This window comes from Juglans regia, chromosome 12, assembly GCF_001411555.2.
Source record: "Juglans regia cultivar Chandler chromosome 12, Walnut 2.0, whole genome shotgun sequence".
In the NCBI taxonomy this organism is placed as follows: Eukaryota; Viridiplantae; Streptophyta; class Magnoliopsida; order Fagales; family Juglandaceae; genus Juglans; species Juglans regia.
The window spans coordinates 28,423,386-28,446,073 of NC_049912.1; the positions used below are offsets into that span (position 1 = coordinate 28,423,386).

General features: G+C 35.3%; 4 protein-coding genes across 6 annotated transcripts; 1 reads left to right on the top strand and 3 right to left on the bottom strand.

Moving 5' to 3' along the window:
* Positions 1–70: 70 nt before the first annotated feature.
* On the bottom strand, positions 71–6,254 carry LOC109010983 (phosphatidylinositol-glycan biosynthesis class F protein-like). 2 transcript variants are annotated; one of them, XM_018991975.2, is made up of 8 exons: positions 5,838–6,250; positions 5,693–5,758; positions 5,348–5,390; positions 4,747–4,801; positions 4,230–4,278; positions 1,345–1,412; positions 1,060–1,168; positions 71–368 (listed from the first exon to the last, which is right to left on the bottom strand). In XM_018991975.2, the coding sequence occupies exons 1-8, from the start codon at positions 6,051–6,053 to the stop codon at positions 249–251; spliced, it is 726 nt and encodes a 241-aa protein (XP_018847520.1). In that variant the 5' UTR covers positions 6,054–6,250; the 3' UTR covers positions 71–248. The 2 variants fall into 2 exon arrangements, with proteins under 2 accessions (XP_018847520.1, XP_018847521.1); XM_018991976.2 differs by lacking the exon at positions 71–368 and adding an exon at positions 553–817 and having other exon boundaries at positions 5,838–6,254.
* A 1,632-nt stretch (positions 6,255–7,886) lies between these two features.
* Positions 7,887–11,800, top strand: LOC109010997 (aspartyl protease family protein At5g10770-like). The gene is made up of 2 exons (XM_035683553.1): positions 7,887–8,221; positions 9,669–11,800. Exons 1-2 carry the CDS (start codon positions 8,047–8,049, stop codon positions 10,931–10,933), a joined length of 1,440 nt encoding a protein of 479 aa, XP_035539446.1. The 5' UTR covers positions 7,887–8,046; the 3' UTR covers positions 10,934–11,800.
* Positions 11,801–11,912: 112 nt separating this feature from the next.
* LOC109004300 (probable folate-biopterin transporter 3) lies at positions 11,913–16,470 on the bottom strand. The gene is made up of 5 exons (XM_018982816.2): positions 15,992–16,470; positions 13,974–14,233; positions 13,442–13,537; positions 13,198–13,368; positions 11,913–12,737 (listed from the first exon to the last, which is right to left on the bottom strand). The coding sequence occupies exons 1-5, from the start codon at positions 16,356–16,358 to the stop codon at positions 12,147–12,149; spliced, it is 1,485 nt and encodes a 494-aa protein (XP_018838361.2). The 5' UTR covers positions 16,359–16,470; the 3' UTR covers positions 11,913–12,146.
* A 1,620-nt stretch (positions 16,471–18,090) lies between these two features.
* LOC109010998 (AP2-like ethylene-responsive transcription factor At1g16060) lies at positions 18,091–21,534 on the bottom strand. 2 transcript variants are annotated; one of them, XM_018992004.2, is made up of 8 exons: positions 21,151–21,534; positions 20,920–21,002; positions 20,745–20,753; positions 20,382–20,470; positions 20,008–20,081; positions 19,807–19,857; positions 19,528–19,604; positions 18,091–18,915 (listed from the first exon to the last, which is right to left on the bottom strand). In XM_018992004.2, the coding sequence occupies exons 1-8, from the start codon at positions 21,297–21,299 to the stop codon at positions 18,380–18,382; spliced, it is 1,068 nt and encodes a 355-aa protein (XP_018847549.1). In that variant the 5' UTR covers positions 21,300–21,534; the 3' UTR covers positions 18,091–18,379. The 2 variants fall into 2 exon arrangements, with proteins under 2 accessions (XP_018847549.1, XP_018847550.1); XM_018992005.2 differs by lacking the exon at positions 20,745–20,753.
* Positions 21,535–22,688: the final 1,154 nt, after the last annotated feature.

The following is a 22,688-nucleotide window of genomic DNA, read 5'->3' on the forward strand; positions in this document are numbered from 1 at the left end:
GTCTAATCCACGTGGAATGGGCTGATAACGAATTTAAGCACACACCCTAACGACCCAAAAAAACCTAGTCTTAGGTTGCATCCCGTCCTAATAGGACGACGTTTGTGGTTTGTTCAGTTTTAATTAAAAGCAGATAAGTTTTGAGTGGAGTTTCCGGTCAAAGGCCATGTCCAGAAATGCATCCAGTTACTTTGTTTGTTTGATTGTTTGTTTTTCAAGGTAGAAATAATCGAAGGAAGAGTTGCTCGTTAGTCTCGGTTGACTTTGACATGCTGAAATCTGGCACGTGCGAGGATAAGGCTAGATGAGGCCACCATGGCAACTAGGTACCCAGCCATCGCTCCATAACTCACACAAATAGGCCATTCCTACATCACGACATATAAATATTTCAAACCTCAATAAAAAGATATAACACCACCACAAATAAATGGAGCAACTCCAACTAAACTATTCGGTTTGAGAACATACAAGTTGAGAGTAAACATCTATCAAACCTTTAAAATATACTAATCGACAAAGGATAATCCAAACAATAAACCACATAAACAGTGTCACAACAATTTAATGCTCTATATTGCAGACCAAGATTTTAAAGTTACTTGATACAAATAAATTGAAGAAGCAAGTTCCAAAAGCATCTCAACCTCATGATCCATTCCATGAAGTCATCGCTCGAGGAAGTGATATATTTGCCTACGAATTGCTGTCTTCAAACTATTTCAAGGATTAGCACAAATACCAGGTTTTTTGCCATGGCTAATTGATTATCTCACCCTTATCTGGACTCATGAATCAATCCATTGTGTAAAATTCGCTGTGCAAAGTTCACAAAAAGCACCAAGATCAATGCCAAACTGGTGCAAGGGCACTAGCCTAATCCTAAGAATAAATAGTTAGATTCTTTGGCCCTTTTCTCAATCAGAACTGATCACTTTCATATCTGCAGTTAAGTCGGACACAGTGGTCTAAAGAGTGATGATCGCTAACACTAATCAACTATCAACCTGTAAATGCTTGAAGTAGTAAACTAGGAATAAAAAAGGATGGATGTACTACCTGCCACGATCTTTCCCAATCAAGCGGCATTGGCAAAGCCCCAAGCCAAGCTCCAATGATGGCTCCATGTGCCGGTAGGTAAATTATAAAACCTAAAGATCCAATTGGCCTACAAGAGAATATTTTAGATATTGCGTCAGCACATAAATCAATGAAATTGACCCAATGGATAACTAACAGAATACTAGTTTCCATCGACAAATATCCATCCCCGTTAGTGATAAAGCAAAAACATAAGCCGTTGGCCAACTTTAACAGCCAAAAAACTAGTGATTGGAAACTAACTTTGTGTTTGCAAATATGCGTTGCCAATCCTTCCACGATGAACCAAATACAGAAACTGCAGGCACAATCTGCCAAAAGACAAAATGTATTGAATATATAAGAGGCAAAGCATGATTAAAATGAAATATTTAAGCCCTAGGAGAACTGGAAGACAAGGAGTAAGCTGAGGAAAAAAGCAATTTGTAGCATAAATAGTCTTATATTGTGACATACCAGTTTTGGTTTTAGGGTATGTTAGTAATTTTTTTTCCTAGTAAACTTTTATTTTAGAATTTATATTTTATGGGTATAGTTTTATCAGAATTTATTTTTAATTTATCTTTATATTTTCTATTATAGTTGCTATTTATGATTTGTTAGAGTTTTGTTTTAATAAGGATTTCTAAAGTATATCAGATTATGTTTACTACGGTTTCGTTTTGAAATTTAAAGTTTAATTTTTCTTCTAATCACCGAACCTCATCGCATTGTTAGCCTCTGTTTGAAAACTTCAAACCACCAAACCCGAGTGATTTTCGCTAGCATCCTAGTAGAAAATCCAACTCTGTTGTCGAGTATCTTCTATACATGCACGTCTCCACTCTCTTGCACGTGCACGTCTATGCTCTACTAGGGTTTCTCTAGTTCTCTATCATCTACCATTATAAAACGTGCTTACCCGTACATGAGAAGACAAACCTGTGAGCTGCGAAAAACCCCTGTTGCCGAACCAGTGCCATCGCCTCTCCTCCTCGGTAGCCACCTCAAGAGGCGCCGAACCTCTCCTCGACGACGCAGAAGCCGCCGACCCTCAACCCCCGTCGAGCCACTCATTTCTCCGATAAGGCCTCAGACGCCACAACTCTCTTTCTCTCTCTTTTGGTTTCGGTCTAGTAGTTCCTCTCTCTAAACTCTCTCTCTCTTTCTCTCACTCGGTGCCGCACCACCATAGGAACCCCTAGTTGCGCCGCCGACCACTCCCAGCCACCAGAACCGCCGTCGAGTTAGCCCCTCTCCCTCGGTGAGCTCCTCCATCGCAGACTCTTTCTCTCTCAACTCTCTGTTTTCCTTTTCATTTTAGACATGTTTTCGGATTCTTGAAAGAATCCGTGGGTCTTATGGGGCCGTTGGGCCCTAAGCCCTTGTGCGTATGTGTGATGAGCCTGTTCTGTTGATTGGGCTCTTGCAGTATTATATTTATGGGCCAGAGTTTTTAACCTTTTTACAAATTATAATGATGTTTAATTGAACTTATATTTTAAGTTAGACTTGATCTTATTTTATTTCAATAATTGTTTTAGTGATTTATATTGAGTTTAATATTACTAGTTGAGTTTATTAAATAAATATATTTAGTTAAAGGTTCTTTTTAATAAAAATGTTTAAAGAATTGGAAATATGTTTTAAAGTATAATTTTAAGTCTAATATTTGAGTTAATATTTCCTTTGTCAATTTAGTAAGATTTTAATAAAATTCATATGTTAAGAATTTAATGGAATTTATTAAGTTTCTTATAAGATTTAATAATTGCGTTGAGAAATGAAACTTAGTTTAAGAATTTAAGTTTTGTGAATTATTTTAAAATAGTTCGAGTATTTCTACTAAATTATAAATTAGTATTTTAAGTAATTTAAATACTATGAATTATCGATTTTAGTGTTAAACAAATATTTGTTTGAGTATCTTTTAGAATTCCAAATTTAGCTAAGTAAGATATTAGTATTTATTTATGTATTTCCAAACAATTTAATGATAGTTATTTATTGAATATAGGTCTCAAGTTATGAAGTATTATTCAAGAAGAAACGCATCGAGGTAAGTAAATTTGATCATAAAATTAGGATCATCACAGTTAGCTTATATGTATGTATTATTCAAGCCAGTTCTTTGATAGCCATTATTTATGAACCGCTCATATCATATGCAAGCATGTCATCCAGCATAGCATACGATCATGTCATTCCGCATCACGTTTAAATTCAGAAATTATGATTTATGTATGTAATATGTCATGCATCTCATGTGTATAAGACACGTAAGCCATCTTAATTTCAAGTGTAAGATAAGTTCAGATCAGTTAATAAGATGGCCATTCAGATGCATGGTACCAATGCAGTTCAGTTTCAGGGTGGTGTGCAAGCCACGAACTCAGTCGTGGTCCACCATAGTATGCTAGAATACTATCAGCAGTTCCCCTTGCTGCAGCGAGATGTGGGGCTGGTGCACAACCTTACACACAGGGTTAAGTGTGTTGGCCAGTCAGATAAGTAAGATAAATCAGTCAGTTAGTTCAGATAATTCAGTCATACATAGCATAAGCATTAGCATGAATAGTCATGAATTTTAAGCTCAGCATGAAAGTTCTTATGAAAATCTTATGTTTATTACGTTTTCATTGTGATAGATTTCTTACTGAGTCATCGACTCATTTTAGTTTATTTTTATGTTTTTAACCACCCAGGTGAAGATAATGATTACGAGCAGGCAGGCCAGGAGTAGAAGGAGCATTTTAGTTTTTGTTCAGACTTTCTAAAAAAAAAATGTCTTTTAGATCATGAATTTATTCAGTTTATTCCTTTAATGTTTTGGAAAGACAATTTTATTAGACCTTTTATTTCATAATAAATTACTTCAGTTTATTTTTCAATTATGAAATTAGAGAATCGTTTGCCGGGTTTATTTTCATGAAAAATACGTGACACACCCAGCCTACGGGAAGGGGGTGTTACATATATTACTAAAATCGTTTATCGTTTACATCGAAGAAAAGGATAATAATCAGATACATCAAATAGTAGAACAAATATATTTAGTTTTAACAAAAAGGTCAAGGAATTCCAATCCAAATACTCTAAAATGTTACAACATTGAAACTGTAAAGCAGGGAAGCATATTTCATACTCACAGTGAACAATGACATCATCAGAGACCAGTTAATGGTCTTTAAAAAGTATCTGCGTCCAACAAGAGTCACAAAATCAACACTTTCTTGCAATACAAACAAATATTGGATAACAAACCATTAAGAATGGTCAACCATAGTTTATCAAATTTGAAATAGGGTTTGATAGAGGGGGCATTTAGATATATTCAAATCTTCATAATTCTGAAAACATGACTCACAGTTGAGGTTGCACGGTCACAACATAGCTTTGAAGTTTGGAATATCCAAAGCTACTGGTTTTCATTGCATTTTCATTAAAAAGTCTAGAAGAAGAGAAAAAAAACTCCAAAAACAGAAACCGGATAGTGACGATGATGAAAAAGAAGTCTTGTTTCAGAAAGAAATATAAGGGTGTGAAATCATTTCCATCCAACCTCAAATGTGACTTCAATTTTCAAATTTTTTTATTTTATAAGTAACTTCTATTTTCAGAGTTATACTGATAAAAACAAAGTCTATTCGGCCCTTAATCACATACTGAGTGCCAACAGGTGCGCCCAATGCAATAGCCCCCAAAGCATTAACCAGAGCCCCTGCAAAGCAGAAACATTTCCCATCGCTTTAACTAGAGCCCCTATAAAGCAGAAACACAAGTAATAACATTTCCTTCTCTCCTTTTTCCCTTGCAATGTCATCACGAATGGTGCCACATCTAGGCAAGTTTAACATGAGCTTAAAATTTAAATGTCTAATGAGCCTGCACCGAAGTGGATAAAATATTAAAGATAATGCACAACCTCTTAAACTGAATGAAGGCCATGACATGACTCAAGAGCATGACCAAGTAAAACCCATGGCCAGCCATTTTCCAGGATAACGATATGAGCTATAGGCTGGCATACATTACCTGGGATATCCAGGCTACTTGCAAACTTTTGATTTCGATAGCCTAGGCTTTACATGAATTAAAGGATATTTACTTAGTAATTTAATCACACACATGACAAGCAAACCTATGGATCACTTATACTATGCCATTTACGATTCAGTATTAATGAAGAGAAACAAAGAAAAATTTACATATCTATCAAAACTTAAATTTCAAGACTTAAAGACATATCAGGGAAAAAAAGGCTAACCGACAGGAAGTCCTAGTAGCCCCTGTCCCACGGCCTTCAAGTACTGAAAAAGAGAATTCGTAAGTGAAATATTAAAAAAAAAAAAAAAAAACACCACAATATAAATCCAAGATATCATAAAGCCAAAAAAAATGTTGGTCGCTGAGAAAATAGAGAGGAAAAAATCGATTCAAGATATGAATAAATCCACTGAACTGAACCTAGCACATCCATTTGGTCCAATTGACCCAGGTTTTTCAATTCCTGGAAATCAAAATTATATAAATAACATAACACTCAAAAAATAAAATAATTCCCACACTTTCTCGGCAAACAAACAGATGAGACAGCAAATGTGGATTTTACCGTGCATTCATCACGATTCTTCCGGTAACGACTGTAGAGAAGAATCACAATTGGGCACTCAATGATCTGAAAATAATTAAATTAAAAAAACTAGACAAAAGAAAAAAAATTTGAAAAAAAAAACATAATCAGATAGAGGTTTTACAGAGACGAGAAGGAGAGTGGGAGAGGGGTGAGAGACGAGGTTGACGGAGAAGAAAGTGTGGGCCAGCAGAAGGGCTAGAACCAGGCCCAGCACAGATATCAGATGTACGGAAAGTGCCTCAAGGGCTGAGATGGAAGTGGAGGAGACACTGACTTCTTCCTCTAGTTCTGGTTCTGCTGATGATTTCACAAACGACGACGTTGCATTCGCCTTCATGTTTTCTCTGTACGAGCACCGTCAAGAAAAATACTTGGAAAGATATAGAGGCGAAAAATACTTGCATTCGCCTTCCTGGTTCTGCTTGGCGAAAACCATGGAAGGAAATGAAATGAACGACTCCGACCATTTTTCTGAATTACTGGGCCTCAGTATCCCAATGACATAAATAAAGATATTATTCATAGCATCAATCGAACCCAAGCTATTGGGCAATCCTGGAAACCCAGCCCTTAGCTCTACGTTAAAAGGGCCTACGATTCATTTCTACAGTCCCTTCATGAGTTAGCCGCTCGTGAACCATCTAGGATGACTTGTTAGAGCACCGACAATGGATTATCGTCGTGAAATGTAAAGTTTGACTTATTTTACATAAAATTACTGGATTATCCAAATGAAAAAATATATGACTTTTAACTACATGTGTTGGTGTTGTGGGTCATATATGACTGTCTACTGTACAATTGACCAAAGCTTATTTTTATTCTATTGTACTTTTCCTGCATCAATTTCTCAAATAATTGCAAGATTCAGATAATGCCCTTTCTATATGAGCACATTCACAAATAATGCCATCTCTCAAATATTTTTGTGATGGGCTGATTTTTGTAGTTGTGTATAATTTTGTGATGGGTTGAAATGTATTCAACATTAGTGATGACTTGTATTGAACATTAGTTGAAATGGATCCAAACCAATTCGATCCCTAATGATCAATATAATAAAAAGTTGTATATATCATGATCGATCAGTACTCTATAATCATATCAATGATCATTTGCGTGAATAGTTAGAGAGAGCACGTGAAAATAATAGTAATATTTGTTGCTTCGATGTTGTCTCAATAACTTTATATATATATACACACACACACTGCATGAGGAGTCGTCGTCGTCGACTAAATGTGATGACTTCTTGCAGCTTCAGGTAAAAGACATGACATGCACTCCTGCTATCTAGTCCCGTGACAAGCTTCGATTGGTACATTGATAATGCCGGAAGATTCAATAAAATTGAACAAGTGCCGGCATTTTGTTAAATGCCACAAAAGCTACATACTATTTCCATTTCCAGCTCAACAATAAAAATGTTGAAAAATTCAATAATTTGCTAGTGTAAACTTCATCAATTGTTGGCATTTTTATAAACATCGCAAAAGTTATATATTATTATCGGCGTAATAATATAAACGTTGAAAAATTCAATTATTTAACACCGTAAACATTAAGCACCAGCAAAAATATAATTTTACCGATGCATAAACAATCGCCGATAACATAGACACCGGAAATTCCTTGTAGTGACGTGATGGTTGTTTTGCCAGCACATATATGTATAGAACACCAGAAAGCTTCGAGTGTATGTGTGTATATATAGACACTATTACACTCGTGTATACACACAAGATTACAAAAACCCTAATATCAATTCTTTTATTCTTCCCTCAAATAAGCATGCCATGTACAAAATATTTGAAGGAAATTGACGAAACCTAATACATATGGAAGTCGTCTGCATTTCACGTGCGGCAACTCCCATCATAGGAGACAGTATGGGACACAAAAATGCATGCCTCTCTCTGGTACCATATATGACAGTTGATTCCTGATCAAAAAGCTCACTAAACCAATGAAATTTGTTCTGATAACAAGTTGTCATTCTTACGTACCCTAAAAACACAGCAACCCATTAATATTCTCTCTCTCTCTCTCTCTCTCTCTCTCTCTCTGTGCTTGGTGATCTTCCTCTCCCAATACGTGCACGTGAAACCCCAATAATTTTCTCATGCACCAGTGGGTCCTAAAGCCAGCCCTTCCCCTTTTGTTCTCAAGCCAAACTCCAACTCCCAAGAATCAGTCCACCCACCACTTCTTCCCTCATTTCTTTCTTTCTCTAGCTGCCCTCTTATTGTTCTTCATGCCCTTCTTTCTTTTCTTTTTCTTTTTTCTCTAGCTCCAAACATATTTGCTATCTTTCTGCACTACTTTCCGTTATGATGGTGGATGCGACGCCTCTTTTTCCATTGATGTTTTCTCTTATTCTTCTTTACCTCAGCATTGCAAATGGGGTTCATTGTTATGGAGAGAAGAAGGCCTTCAGCCTGCAAAGACTTCAATGGAATATTCAGCCAAGTGGCCATTCACTAAGTTGCCTCTCCGGGAAATCAAGTGAGTTTTAGGTTTTGGCAAATCAGAGAATATTTAGAAGTAAAACTCATAAACTGCTTATAATCTAGTGTCGGCCAATGGCCATTATCTTTCAGAAGTACTTTATTCTATTTATCTCCATTTTTGGATGATCAGCTGTTATCATCGATTGCTTTCTCTTTACTTGACTGCTTTTATGCTTTAGGAAAGATGCTTAAATACAATGGTCGGTATTGTCTTCGAAAAGAAATTATTAACTCGCTATAACTGTCCTTCGACAAGTTTCACGGAAGCTTTTTTTAGTAAGTAAAGCAAAGTACTGAGAGTTCGGTCCTTTGTAAAGTTTCACTGACACCGCCTGAACGAAACAGTTCGATCCTTAACATTCTCAAGTTTAATTAAATTCAACGGTAGAGATGAATAATCAAATTTTCCTAGATATATCATTCTCTTTTTCTTCCATATTTGTCTTCTTATTGATGAATAATGTTAGATAAAGTCTTAATTAAGATGTGCAAATTGAAAAAACTTATGACTTAGTCATCTCATAAAATTATTGGTTCTACAAGAAATTAATGATTATTCATTTCTTATAAACATGTCCAAGACCTTATTCACAAGTAATGTGAGATTATTTCTCAGCATAAATTTTGTGCACAACCTTCAAAAAAATAAGATCTATATATTATTAAAAAAATAAATTTTCATATGAATTCTATATTTATCTAAATTTTTTAAAAATAAAAAATGTGAACCTTACTCATCCTAAAATTATAAATATCATTTACATTTTATTTTTATCCCTCCGGCCTTCTTATCTACATGCATAAACCTAAAGTCAAATTTAGAATCACGGGTGCCTTTTTTTTTTTTTTTTGTGTCGTAGCTAAGTCACAAACGAATACCGCCATTAGAAATTATTATTTTTTGTTCTACTTCAGTTTTTCACTTAATATTTCAATTGCTTTATGAAATTACAAGAAGGCTAGCTCATATTTCAATTACATGACTAGTAGCTTGTCATTGCTTTAGGGTAAAAAAACTCGTGTCATTACCCCCACCTGATCTCTCTTTTCAAGGTATAGATTAATGGTGTTGATTAATCGGGTGAATGGAGCAGTAGTACTACCATGCACCATATGTGATGTGGGGTCACTGACAGGCACTGAACCGACTTATATATTCATAAGTCGCGATATATATAAATTCATCATATATTGGAACTGATCTTTGTGTTCTTATCTTGGTAGCTGACAGAAAGCGATTTTAGAGAGTATTTGACCGAATGACTTTATAATGAGCTCATGCATATTTCTCAAAGGGTGGACTTCGAAAATTGGGCGAGATTTATGCACGCGATCAGTACAATAATTTTCATATAACCCATTAATTAATTATTTTTTCGTTAAAGAAAAAGTTGCAATTATTATATATATCTTGTGTTTTTCTGATCTCTTCCGAGAAATAGGGAGGGAGAATGGTGCAACTGTATTGGAAATGAAACACCGAGACTACTGCTCAGGAAAGATCGTCGACTGGAGTAAGAAGCTGCAGAAACGCCTAATATTGGACAATTTTCACGTCCAGTCACTGCAGTCCCGGATAGGAAACATGGCATTCGGCGCCGAAGATGCGATGAAAGCTCGAATGCCATTAACTTCTGGTATAAACCTTCACACTTTAAACTACATCGTAACCATCGAATTGGGAGGCCAAAACATGACAGTGATTGTAGACACTGGAAGCGATTTGACGTGGGTTCAATGCCAGCCATGCAAATCATGTTATAATCAGAAACAATCTCTCTTCAACCCTTCTGCATCCCATTCATACCAATCAGTTTTGTGCAATACATCAGCTTGTCGTTCTCTTCAATATGGGTCTTGGAATTCACCCTTATGTGGGACCAAACAACCGATCTGCAACTATGTCGTTAACTATGGAGATGGGTCCTACACCAGGGGCGAGCTAGCGCGGGAGCACCTTAGCCTTGGAAAAGCTCCGGTGAAAGATTTTTTGTTTGGCTGTGGTAGAGATAACAAAGGTCTTTTTGGGGGAGCTTCAGGCCTCATGGGTCTGGGAAGGAGTACTGTTTCAGTGATCTCTCAAAGTACTGCCTTATTTGGGGGAGTTTTCTCTTACTGTCTCCCTTCCACTGAAGCCGGGGCTTCTGGTTCTTTGGTTATGGGTGGGGATTCTTCATTATTCAAGAATTCCACTCCCTTCTCGTACACCAAAATGGTTCCGAATCCGCAACTGTCCAACTTTTATTTTCTCAACCTCACTGGCATAAGTGTTGGTGGGGTGGCTGTACAAGCTCCAAGTTTTGCTAAGGGTGGAGTTTTGATCGATTCTGGGACTATTATTACAAGGCTTGCTCCGTCAGTTTACAAGGCAGTGAAAGCAGAGTTTCTGAAACAATTTTCTGGGTTTCCTCCGGCACCTGGATTTTCTATTTTGGATACTTGCTTTAACCTCAGTGGATATGAGGAAGTGGATATTCCTACACTAGAATTTCACTTTGAGGGTAATGCTGAGCTGAATGTGGATGTAACTGGCATCTTTTATCTCGTAAAAACTGATGCGTCTCAGGTTTGTTTGGCTCTTGCAAGTCTCTCCAATGAAGATGAGATCGGTATTGTTGGGAATTATCAGCAGAAGAACCAAAGGATTATATACGATACTAAACAGTCTAAGCTGGGACTTGCAGGAGAAACTTGCAGTTTCAGATGAACAGAAAAATATGATAAAGGTGACTTGATGTCAACACAAGCAGAGATCAAGAGCCATCATCATCAGCATCATATATAACATATATAAATAATTATGTTATTCGATGGAGAAAGGTGTGAACATCTAAATTCGTGGTTTTCAGACTCTCTTACGTGTAATAATGTTACTTCCAAATGTGGAGAACTAGAAGAGTTTGAATGGTATATTCATTACTGTAAAATTTCTTTCAATATAAGCTTTTGCTGAAGGTTTGTGAACAGTAGAATATAGCAACCTATTTTATGCTGTCTATTGCTGCAGACAACGCAAAGCTGAGAGACTTTCAAAGTACAGCTACTCTTTGACCCTAGAGTTTCTCGAAACATCACAAAATTTTAATCTTTCCCAACTCTTTTACAACAGAGGTTACAGAGCTTCAGCAGAAAACTCTTTGTGCAGGTATTTCAAAGTATATTGAAAAGGATCATTTTTGTTTTTCTTCTGAATAAACTGAAAGAAGCTTTTTGTCTTCAAGAAGTTCAAAAGAGGTTACACGTCAATGTGGTGTGGTGCTACATTAGATCAACGATTTTGTAGAACAAGATGTTCTCTAAGAATTTCGAAAACTCACAGAAAATAAACATGAACGTCCTCGCCCATTGGAGTAATTTCTTGAATTTGGAGCTACTGTTGTTTCCAATGATGCAAATAATTAGAGAAACAGAATCTGATTTAAGCTGATACCAAAGCTAGAGCTGAATTGTCACTGGGATTGGCTTATGATCTGAGCCCTGCATATCACAGTCCACCAAAATTACCATATGCATGGATGCGTAGCACTTTCCAATAATGGTGCCTTTGGAAGCTTTTACCAAAAAAAAAAAAAAAGACTTCAAAAGACACCCAACCCCAACCCCTGAGGCATCCTACAAGGTCTGGAGCAGTGTGGAATCCTGATCGAATTACATCTCTGTCATCTAAGTCCGACAGTATGATGAAAATAAATCAGTCCATACGATTTCCGAATCAGAGAATGGCCCCCTCTTCAACAACTTTTTCTAGAGAAATGAGTCAGTATTTTCAAGGAACTGTCAGCAGGAATCTCCGATCACATTGCTTGGCAAACCTTTTCCAGGTTGTGGATAATCAGCAGTATTTCCAATGCAGTTAGCATAATTTCCTATAACATGCTTGTTTTCTTTCAAGCTGCATTTTATTACATCCCCAATTCTGGTCAAGAGCTATTGATAAGGGAGACCATTTCAACGGTCTCAGGTTCAAAGACACTGGTACCTTTTTTTGTCCTCATCATCTCAGTTGAAAGAATAGACAAGTTGGGATCACTTTTGGGTATTAAAAATAGGAACCCAATTGGAACTATTCGCAACAAGCTCCGAATCAATATAGTCGCCCAAAGGTTGTCAAACTGTGTCCGTGTAACCTTCAAAATGTGGAGTAAAAGGCCCCCTGCTGAAGATGACGTAAGCAACCCGACATGATCAATTGACATAAGCAAAGCAAAGAAAGTGCCTTCTATACCAGCAGGACAAAGCTTGGAACTAAGTACAAGTAGAGGCATCCATTTAATACGCCCAATCATTTGAGAAATGGCTGCATCAATTACCGCAAAGAAGTAATCTGGTACACCAATTTTCAAGTTTATGCGTAAAACCAACACCAAATCTAGTAATCCGGATGCACCATATAGCAGTTGAATCCAGAAAAGTATGCCACGAAAAGGTTTGTTTCTTAAAAGGTTTTGGTAGATAAGAACCCCAAAGAGTGAGCCAACAGCACCAATAGCGGATATGGATCCAACAACCTCCTGCATGAAGCATATGAATAATGAGTTTCCATTTGTTAGATTATCATAAATCAGTAAACAACTAGTGTTTAACATTACAAAACAAGAAAAGTCTGCAAATTTTAAGTGTTTTTTTTTTTTTTTTGTCTGAAAATGTGGATTTATAAACGATATACTGAAAAGCTAGCAATACGACAAGAAGTGCAGGATACATATGGCAATAAAAATAACTGAGATAGAACATACTGCTCTGAATGGAACACAAGTAAGACTTATGCGCTAATATTCTCCATAATAGATACAGAAGATGCAAATTGAAACTGCGTGCAATGTCATGATCATATATGGAATAAAATTTTATGGCTGGAAGATGGATAGTTTTGAACTTCTTTTTGTATTTTTTTTTTTTTTTGATAAGCTGTTTTGAACTTCTGAAGACAATTTATCTAAATGCTTAAAGAATAGGCGAAGAATCAGGAACCTGTGAGAAAGATGGGCCTCCCTTGGATTCTGTATACCAATAAAACATTCCTTCATGGATATTCAGGGCCAAGGCAAGTGATAAGTACATGTATAAACATGGCCTCCACACCTCCCGAACTTTCAATGTTGTCCACATAGTCTTACCAGCATCCACTAGCTTCTCACTTACCTAAATTAAAAGGTCTATGTGAATTTAGAAGAAAGCATGACAGGGGATACCTAAAAAAGTAAGGTAACCTTACCCTCCTGTACCCAGAGTTATGAACACGGGATTCCCTCAGCAGCATTCCGACCAGAACAACCAGTCCAGACGGAATGCTCAGCAACCCAAAAACACCCTGTCAAGAAAGAGAAACCAATTTTACCTGAGAAGGGATTCTGAAATATAATAGAAAATGTTTTTATCGAATCTCTAAAGAAATCTACTCCTATAGTATTGGATAATCAAATTGACCATATAGAATTTACGTCCTAAAAGAATTCTTATTATACATGCTAATTTCTAAGATGCAGATGTGAAAATACAACATGTATTATGCCTTATATTATTAAGCATTTGGACTGGAACTTTTTAAGCCTGGAAATTATCTAGATATCTCCCTTGTCAAATATCTGATTAATAAGATGAATAACTAAAGGTTATTGCATTGTTTAGCCGCAAAGAAGAAGAAGAAATAATCCAAGTGTGGACAAGGATATGAGACAGTCGCAAGAAAAGCCAAAGAAATGAAATGGTCAAAGTAATAAAGCAAAAGAAGTTGGACAGAAGCTTACCCTAGGCCCAACTAGGTGAACAAAAAAGCCACTGAGTGAAAATCCTATCAGTGCTCCAATGGAAGAGCTCAGTCCACACAAGCTTTGCATGTCACCAGCAAGGGAGGGATGACTTATACTATTCTGCGTCACACAAGCATCAATGGTAACATCTGCTATAGCTATTCCAGCACTGCCTGCTATTAGAGAAAACATCGCAAATGCAAGATGCAATCTCTTGTGTAGTGATAGCACAAGCATGGAGCTGATGCCAATAAAACCTGAAATTAATTGTGGGAGTAACAATCCAGTAAACAGAAGCATCCAGCCTAGCACAACCATGGAGAATTAAGCACAAAACCAGACTTAATCAAGGGAAAAACTCTTAGGTAATCAAAGGCATCCAAATTCTCCATCTATCTGGTTTTTCTTTTTTTGGCTTTAGTCAGATATGAACCTCAGCTTTAGATCTCCCCTTCTTTCAACATGAACTCAAGGGTAATGCATACCGCTTAGTCTTTTAAATCTTCAAGTCATATCACGCATAGAAATTGCCAATAATCATAATACTAATGAAAATTCAACTTTCTGTAGAAAAAACAAATGAAAAAGGCAGGCATTACACTCAGAATCGTTGTATCAAAGCTAATGCGACTTAAGATGGCAAGCAAATAAATAAAAATATCCAAGTCAGAATGCATGTGAAAGCGCACAATATGATTACTTGATGTGGAAACTAAGAGCAAAATGCTACAGACATGATCAAGGATCATACTTTCTGAAGCTATTCCCTTCAAACTTGATGCAGCAAATTTGTTTTCATGAGTCACTCAAATAGTTTATTTTATTTGATATTTAGCTGGGTGGCTTCAAAATACTTGCACTGGAAACCATTTCACTGGAACACAGGATTGATTCTTCCACCTAATTTTGTATTCCAAAATATGCACATCCATTTTAACATCCCTGGATTTATGCAGAAGAATTTTATTGTTGTCAGTGGACAAAAGGCTATGAATTTTCTGGCATATCATAAGGAATTCCAGCAGCTACATCTAGAAAAATAAATACATTTTATCCTATTATCATATACAGCAGATTTTGCAGCGAACACAATGGTTTTCCCCTCTTCAATCAAAAAATGTTTTCCAAGTAAATTAGCTTCATCAAACTATATCTTTATTCCTCATATTGCATCTCCTCTTTCCCATTGTATAGGACAAACTTCATACCAAATTCCCCAAAGAAGGAAAATAGATAAAAGCAAACAAGGTTTCATTTCTAACAATTGGAGCTACTACATTCCTGACCCTGATGGGGCTCAATGTAAATCAGCATGGATAGGAAAGAAAAAGAATGAAAGAAAGAGAAAAATCCAAACTACAACAACAAGTAGTTTATTGGAAGCTCCTGGCAGCTATGTAAGGAATTATAGGATAATGTTTCTTTTAAAGCCTTCTAAGTTCCCATCAATGGAGAGAAGTTAGATGGCATAACAGAGGATGCACCAAAGAAGCCAAGAACAGAAAGCTAACGAAAGATACACCGACATTCATATATCTATTAGGAAACACAGATATTTCTACAACTTGAAAAATAAAGATATAGAGAGGATTAAACATGTGCTCAACGGAAAAGGAAGGCAGTATCATCTGAGTGAATAAGGTATTGAAATGTGCTTCTTCTTATTTAATGCACTAGTAATGAAGACCTAGATATTAATTACCAAAACGAAGACAAGTATGTAAGATTAGTTCATTCTCAGCATTCTTAAACAGATAAAGGAAACTAGATAAGTTTCTTCCTTCCTCCTATAAAATACAAAGAAACAAGAATGAGACACTTGAAAAAAAAGTTTTCCCTATGACATTTGTAGCATGGATAAGCAAAAACGAAAAAACAAGAAAAAAAAAAAACCTATCAAAACGCATGGAGGATAAGTAAAAAATGGAAAGCATGATGGAATCACATCTTGATTAAGTAGTTCTCGGCACTACACCGTATGTGAAAAAAACCATACATGGGTAAGGAACATATACCTGCGGAAAAAAAATACGGCCGTCTCCGGTACCCTAGAATTGGAACGGTATCAGTGAAGAGACCCCAGAGAGGCTTAATAACCCAAGGAATTTGAATCATCCCAAAATACACCTGAGCTTCGGAGGGTTGCATTTTCTGCTCATCCTTCATGTAATACTGTGTACTAACTCTACTCAGTCCCACACCCAGACCCTGACTGATTCCATACACAATGACCACGCCCAACACAAAGCTCCAATGCAACTCTTCACAAAGCATTTTTAACCAATCTATAGGACTGGTTAGCAATCCCCAGAACCCCATTTTTCCTGTGTTTTTCTCCTGTCTCTGAGCAACAACATGAACATTTTTCTCTGGGTCTTCCATTAGCAAAATTTCTCGAGCAAAATTTGGAAACACAAAAAAGTGACTTGTTATCTTAGCGTTTTATGATCTGGGATGGGTCAAATTCCAAAGTTGGATGCGGTATTGACTTGGGAAAGCAATATTTGTAGTCATATAGAGTGCCAGCATATTTCTTTGATAATCCAACCAAAATTTATCTGTCTGATCTGGTTTTTACTATCTCTATTGCTTAATAATCATTCATTATAGAATTAAATAATCTCTAAAGTAATGTTTGGTTGTTTCACATGTTTTCGGATTATATAAAACTAATATTTTTTATTTAGATAATTTAAAAATATTATTAATATCGAATAATGTGGCGATATGCAAATCAGATGCGTTAAATATTTTATCTATAAAAAATAATATTTATAGCCATACAATATGTAAATATAGTATAATCTCTTTAAAAATATTAAATAAATATGAGAGATATATAAAAAAATTAATTTTTTAATAATAAATTTAAATTCTTTTTTAAAAAATTACCCAACATTTATACACTCTACTACTCTATTTAGCATTACACTCCATCTATAGCAAAATCTTCACACCAATAAACTTATAAACCCGAAAATTTTGTCTTAATTTATATTTTATAAAAATAATATTCATAAAGTTTTTAACCATAATTCTTTTAAGAGTGGTAGAGTAAATTAAAAAATCTCTGTTGCATTAATCTGTAAAGTAAGCCCAGCCCCATTAATATTTTTATTTAATGGATCTTCTTAGTGTCTGCCAATAATGGGCTTCACACCATAACCCACCTGCAACTTTTATATATACAAGCCCATACCTCTCAAAATTCATGTTAGACTTTTAGTTTTCTTTATTCTCTAACTTGAAGATTTTTTCTCCGGCAGTTTTGTTTGCTTTCTAAATTTATCTCAATTCATTTCAATTTATTATTATAAATTTTTTAAATTTTAATATAAAATATAATAAATAATTTAATTTTTTCAAATCCTAAAATAATAATAATATTAAAAAATAATATTTTCTCATCTCAACTCAACTCAGTTCAATATCCAAATGCAGCCTAATAGTTGCTTAATTTGTTCAACCTAACATTAAATATAAAATAGTTCACATATAGAATCTACTTTCTCTAAATTTTAGAAAATTTTCTAGTAAACAAAATTATAAAATTATAAAAAATCCTAATTGCAAATCTACAATACGCGAATTTGGGACAAAAAGGCGATTAAAAAGACAAGGCTACGTTTGGTTTCCAAACTCAGCTGAGTTCAGTTAGTTTGGTCTAACTTTAAGCTGAGTCTAGCATCAAACACCTAACTCTCAAATTATTAAACTCATCCCAATTCAAAATTTTCTTATACGTGAGATCCACAACTTTTTTCAACTTAAAACATGTTTATACATAGGACCTATAACTTTTTTGAATTTCTCATAAAAAGTATTAAAGCATCTTAACATCTAAACACACTTTAAACTCAGTTTAGATAGATCTCACATAACTTTCTTCACTATTCATAAAGAACGCAACTCAGCTGAGCTCAACTCAATATATAAACGAAACCTTAATTAGACACTACAATTTGATTTCTGTTGCTAATGAAAGAGTAGTAAAAACCACCAAACGGCAAAACACTATACTTATGGCCGGGTATGTAAAAGCTGGGTGACTAGCTCGACCATTTAAAGACTCAACGATGCATGTGTAAATTCGGCATTCTTTGAGACTACGAGGTTTGTAAAAACAATATTGTCTTATTGAAAGATATATCTGATAAAAGAATGTCTAGCTCCGTCCGTATTTACATGTAAAAAAACTAGGAAATATAGCCGGCCCAACACCTTCTATACCCACTTTAATTCCAATGAAAGAAGATAAGAATTTCAACAAAAAATAAAAAATAAAAAATAAAAAACGAAGAATCTGAACTGTTTTCTGTTTTAAATGACCAAGAAAATTCTTAATCTTCTCTTTACTCTATCCTTCTTATCCACCCATATATTCATTCACATGACCATCGTCTTTAAGGACCAAGATGTTCGCAATCGAAAATTGGTACTGAAGCAATTGAGTTCAAGTCTCCAAAAATAATGTCTTCGCTCTCAGCATACAAGTTTCCAGAGTCTTGACAGTCGAAGTATGTTTGAATATCATCCGGAAAGCTTCGACGCGGTGGCTCTGACTCTTGCGACGTTGGAGGACTACTGTCCACCACCGATGTCGTCTCCAGCATTTCCTTGAACTTAGATGATTGAAATAGTAGCTCTAGTGCTGAAGATGCAGAGCCACCAGCACCAGGCCGCGGCCTTAGTACTGGATCAGCTAGGGTCATGTCAGTTGCAGTAGTACTCGAGTTGGCTGCTTGATTGGAGACTAAGCTTAAGCCAGGCTCTAAATTATTAGTGTTTGGTTCAGAGTCATTTGGGTTAGTGGGGCTATTTTGATTACCCGGACGTAGCCACTTGATGTAGCGACTGAGATCAAAGTTAGTAACAGCGTTAAGTCCACGGTACTCTATAGCTGCCATATCATATGCTGCTGCTGCTTCTTCTTGCGTAGCTGCATCAATGCGCGCGTGTACAAGAATAAATAAATAAATAAATAATAGTAAAAAGTAAAAAGTATAGAGAAGGGTCATGTTTTGGAGATAAATATATATTTAATATAGAAAGTTTAATTTGCATGCAAAATTTGGTGGAGATCTAGTTGGAAAAAATATCTAATATTCCCAAACAACGTCCGTACGTACACATTCATGAATAACTAGTCTTAAATAGCTTGTTCAGTACGTACATAATTAAGCAGTTGAGGTTTGGTGATCTATATCTCAACCAACTCGATTTGATTACACATTCATGAATAACTAGTCCTTTTTTTTTAATATTTATTCGTTCTGTCTATATATGAATTAATTAGTACTATATCTATATATCGATCTCCTGGCCTATATATTAATTAATTAATAGGACGTAACTGTATTCATTTGTTGTTAATGTTTGTCCGACATTCATTTTTAGTGACGTCGCATGACAATTAAGTTTGTGTTGACATGTCATGGTAAAGATCGAAATTACTTATAAAAGATTGATCTGATCTAAGTGCACTAATGCAGAAGGATATACATGAACAAGGTTTTGGAACGACGTCGATCCAATATATATTAGTACGTACCATAAGTTCCAAGATAGAGATATTTGTTGCCGAATACTCTGCCAATGCGAGCTTCCCACCTTCCATTGTGATGGTGTCTGCACATGATTGATCATTTCGAAATAAAAACTTAAGTTAATCATGACCATATATAACACGTACAGAGCATGCAGTGCACGCACGCACGCATGCTGCATGTAGCAGGCCGAGGACTAGAATTTATAACATGATCATGATCTCATGAGGACCGAATGATCAAAAGGGCCGGGAAATTAATTCGATAATCTTTAATTAAATTACCTTGCCACGCCTCTATACTTTGAGACCCCACGGGAAAACCCACTACTTTTTCTGTACATGATCGGATAACAATGTGGGGAAAAAAAAAAAAAAAAATCAATTGATCATCAACACAATTTAATTCAAATAATTAATTATTAATTAACGATCGCGAGTACATGATGATATATTATTCATGATCAGAAATTTGTGAATTATTACCTCCTCAAAATACTAATGTACTCTTCTTTTGATTGCCCCTCCATTTCTTTGAGTTCTTCTTGATAGGTTGATAGCTACATGAATTAATTAATATTTATCATATATATATATATATAGAAATTCTATTTACTGTCCCTATTTAAAGATTGCATATGAAAACTTTTTATTAAATGAAAAAAATATTATTTTAATAAGAATATTATTATAATTTTAAAAAAATTTAAAAATAAAATTAATTAGACTTACAATATCGTCTCTATTTAAAAACTATACATAGCATTACTTTTATATACAGAGAGAGAGAGAGAAAAGTAAGAGAAATTAATGAAAGTGATGATAAATATTATGGGAAGAGATTGAGAAATAGCGAGTACCGGGAAATTGAGGATGGTTTCCTGTCCCCAGTACTTCAATGCTGCCAGGTCATAAGCTCGTGCAGCGGCTTCTTCATCATCATATGCCCCTTCAAAAATAGAAATCCAACATCTCAATTATTTACATTCAAAAAGCAGGAACTCATGTAATTGATTCTCTCCAGCTTTTCGTTTCCTTCTTAAGGATTTTTTTTTTTGAGCATGACATTTCCTTCTAAAGTTATTTGAGGATGCAGAAAGGATTAATTAATAAAGAAAATATTTAAAACGAAAATGCATAAAAAAAAAAAAAAAAAAAGATGCCAAACAAATTCAGTACTACTTTTCCCATTAATTTCTCTTAAAAAAAAATACCAAACCTACCTAGATATACTGCATTTAAGTCGGAAACCAAGCCACCGCCACCATCAAACCAGGAACAGAGAATTTACAAGAGAAATAGATTGTTAAGAGTACTGCGTGATGCAAATATGAATAATGGGAATTTTGTTTTGTTTTTCGATCCGAAAAATAAAAAGAGAAGAAGAAGAAGAAGAACCTTGTCTTCCTTTCTTGTTCTGCGACTCGTTCCAGCAATTCTTATCCCACAAATGAGCTTCATAACGACCAGTCCACCGATGCCTAAATCATTCAGGCAGCGTCGATAAATTAAAACCAGAAGAAAAAGTGTAACAAAAAAGCCTATATATATGTGTGTGTGTACTAGACATGATGATATTTCGAAGAGAGAAAACACTCTTTCACAAACTCGTGGATCGATGCATCCAACCTCGTGACGCCTCTGTAGATGGAGCTGCGCTGTGGAGGAGAGTCTCGTGCGACACTTTTGCGCTTCCGCTTCACCTTGGTTGCGGCGCTGTTGCTAGGGTTAGTACTCGACGTAGCATTCGCAGTGTTCTTGACTGAGATTTTCGCCATAGAATTAATTAACCAACTTCACGAGAGAGAACGTCGCAATGGTACAGAGAGAGAGAGAGAGAGAGAGAGAGAGAGAGAGATGTGCATGTAGGTCAATATATATATATATCCAATTATAAGAAGGGTTTGGGAGTAGTTGCTAGCTAGCTAGCCGGCTGAGGAGGAGAAGGGTTTTTATGGCCGTCTCGCTAGCTATCTCTTATAAGCGAGTACTTGTGTAGAGTCTCTTCCTCTTTGTCCTCATGATCAGTCCTGCTTGTTCTTTCGCGTTACATGTATGTACTCCTCAGTGCTACGCATAATAGGGTTTTAATTATTTTACTTAATTATTCCCTATAGCAGCCCTTTAATTATAACATGCACCGTTTTGTTCTCTCTCTCTCTCTCTCTCTCTCTCGTTTGGTGTGTCATTGTCTTGATATTTTTACTTTTATATATAATGTCATGTGGAATTTATAAGGAGTTTGGCTAGCTAGCTTGAAATTAATTTATAAGCTTAATTCCTTCTCCAATCTCTTAATTTATTAAGTTTTCTCTACATTTCATAAGGACGTAATTTAGATTTTATTTTATTTTATTTATTAAGATTCATAGATTTTACTAGTACTCCAGCTTCCACCAATGTAAAATCATTCATGCATATTGGATCAAATTTTGGGGAATAGTTTTAATGCATGCTTAAATTAAATTGCTAGTTTGAAGACACGCATGCTCTTGGCCGATGGATGAGATTTGACAAATATTATATATATAATTAATAATAAAAATTTCATGCAATTTAAAGATGAAAAGTACTCATGATATATGATCTTCAAGAAGCATATAATATATAGTATGTACTAGTAGTAGTACTATTGGTGGCAGATTTTCTATGGATACAGTGATTACATGTGGATGGATGTAAGTAGTTTCAATCTTAAATGTGGAGTAGTACATGGTTGTTGGTTATGGGTCAAAAATAGTTTTGGGTAGGTAGGTTCGGTTCTAAGGATATATTCAAGAACGCCCGACGGAATATCAAATTTAATTAATTTGATTGACTCCATAAAAATTAAATGAAGACCATTAATGACCGAGAAAATCTATTTATAAGTTTTATTTTATTTTTTACACATAAAAAAATAATAATGTTTTAATTTTTTTAAATTATAATAGGTCTCACTATAAATACATGATGTGTTAACACATCGACTTATACACAATAAAATATAATAGATTTATCATTTACCTGTTAACCTTTTGCTATTATGATGTAATGGTTGAGTACATCGTGAGTATGAAGGCAGCGAGCGAGCGAAGCTTTGGGATCGAGGAGATATTAGTGGTAGCACGTAGCGGGCGATCAGTAATAATATTTATCGTTTACAGTCGTACAAGATTATATATTTA

Coding starts and splice junctions, on each gene's coding strand:
- LOC109010998 (XM_018992004.2), bottom strand. CDS start 21,299: ATGGCGAAAATCTCAGTCAAGAACACTGCGAATGCTACGTCGAGTACT. Junction 20,082..20,381: donor AAACCATCCTCAATTTCCCG/GTACTCGCTATT, acceptor TAATTCATGTAG/CTATCAACCTATCAAGAAGA. Junction 19,858..20,007: donor TACATTAGTATTTTGAGGAG/GTAATAATTCAC, acceptor GATCATGTACAG/AAAAAGTAGTGGGTTTTCCC.
- LOC109010997 (XM_035683553.1), top strand. CDS start 8,047: ATGATGGTGGATGCGACGCCTCTTTTTCCATTGATGTTTTCTCTTATT. Junction 8,222..9,668: donor TTGCCTCTCCGGGAAATCAA/GTGAGTTTTAGG, acceptor TCCGAGAAATAG/GGAGGGAGAATGGTGCAACT.
- LOC109010983 (XM_018991975.2), bottom strand. CDS start 6,053: ATGAAGGCGAATGCAACGTCGTCGTTTGTGAAATCATCAGCAGAACCA. Junction 5,759..5,837: donor CCACTCTCCTTCTCGTCTCT/GTAAAACCTCTA, acceptor AATTATTTTCAG/ATCATTGAGTGCCCAATTGT. Junction 4,279..4,746: donor GGCGCACCTGTTGGCACTCA/GTATGTGATTAA, acceptor TGTTGGACGCAG/ATACTTTTTAAAGACCATTA.
- LOC109004300 (XM_018982816.2), bottom strand. CDS start 16,358: ATGGAAGACCCAGAGAAAAATGTTCATGTTGTTGCTCAGAGACAGGAG. Junction 14,234..15,991: donor GCCGTATTTTTTTTCCGCAG/GTATATGTTCCT, acceptor AATTAATTTCAG/GTTTTATTGGCATCAGCTCC. Junction 13,369..13,441: donor ATAACTCTGGGTACAGGAGG/GTAAGGTTACCT, acceptor CTTTTAATTTAG/GTAAGTGAGAAGCTAGTGGA.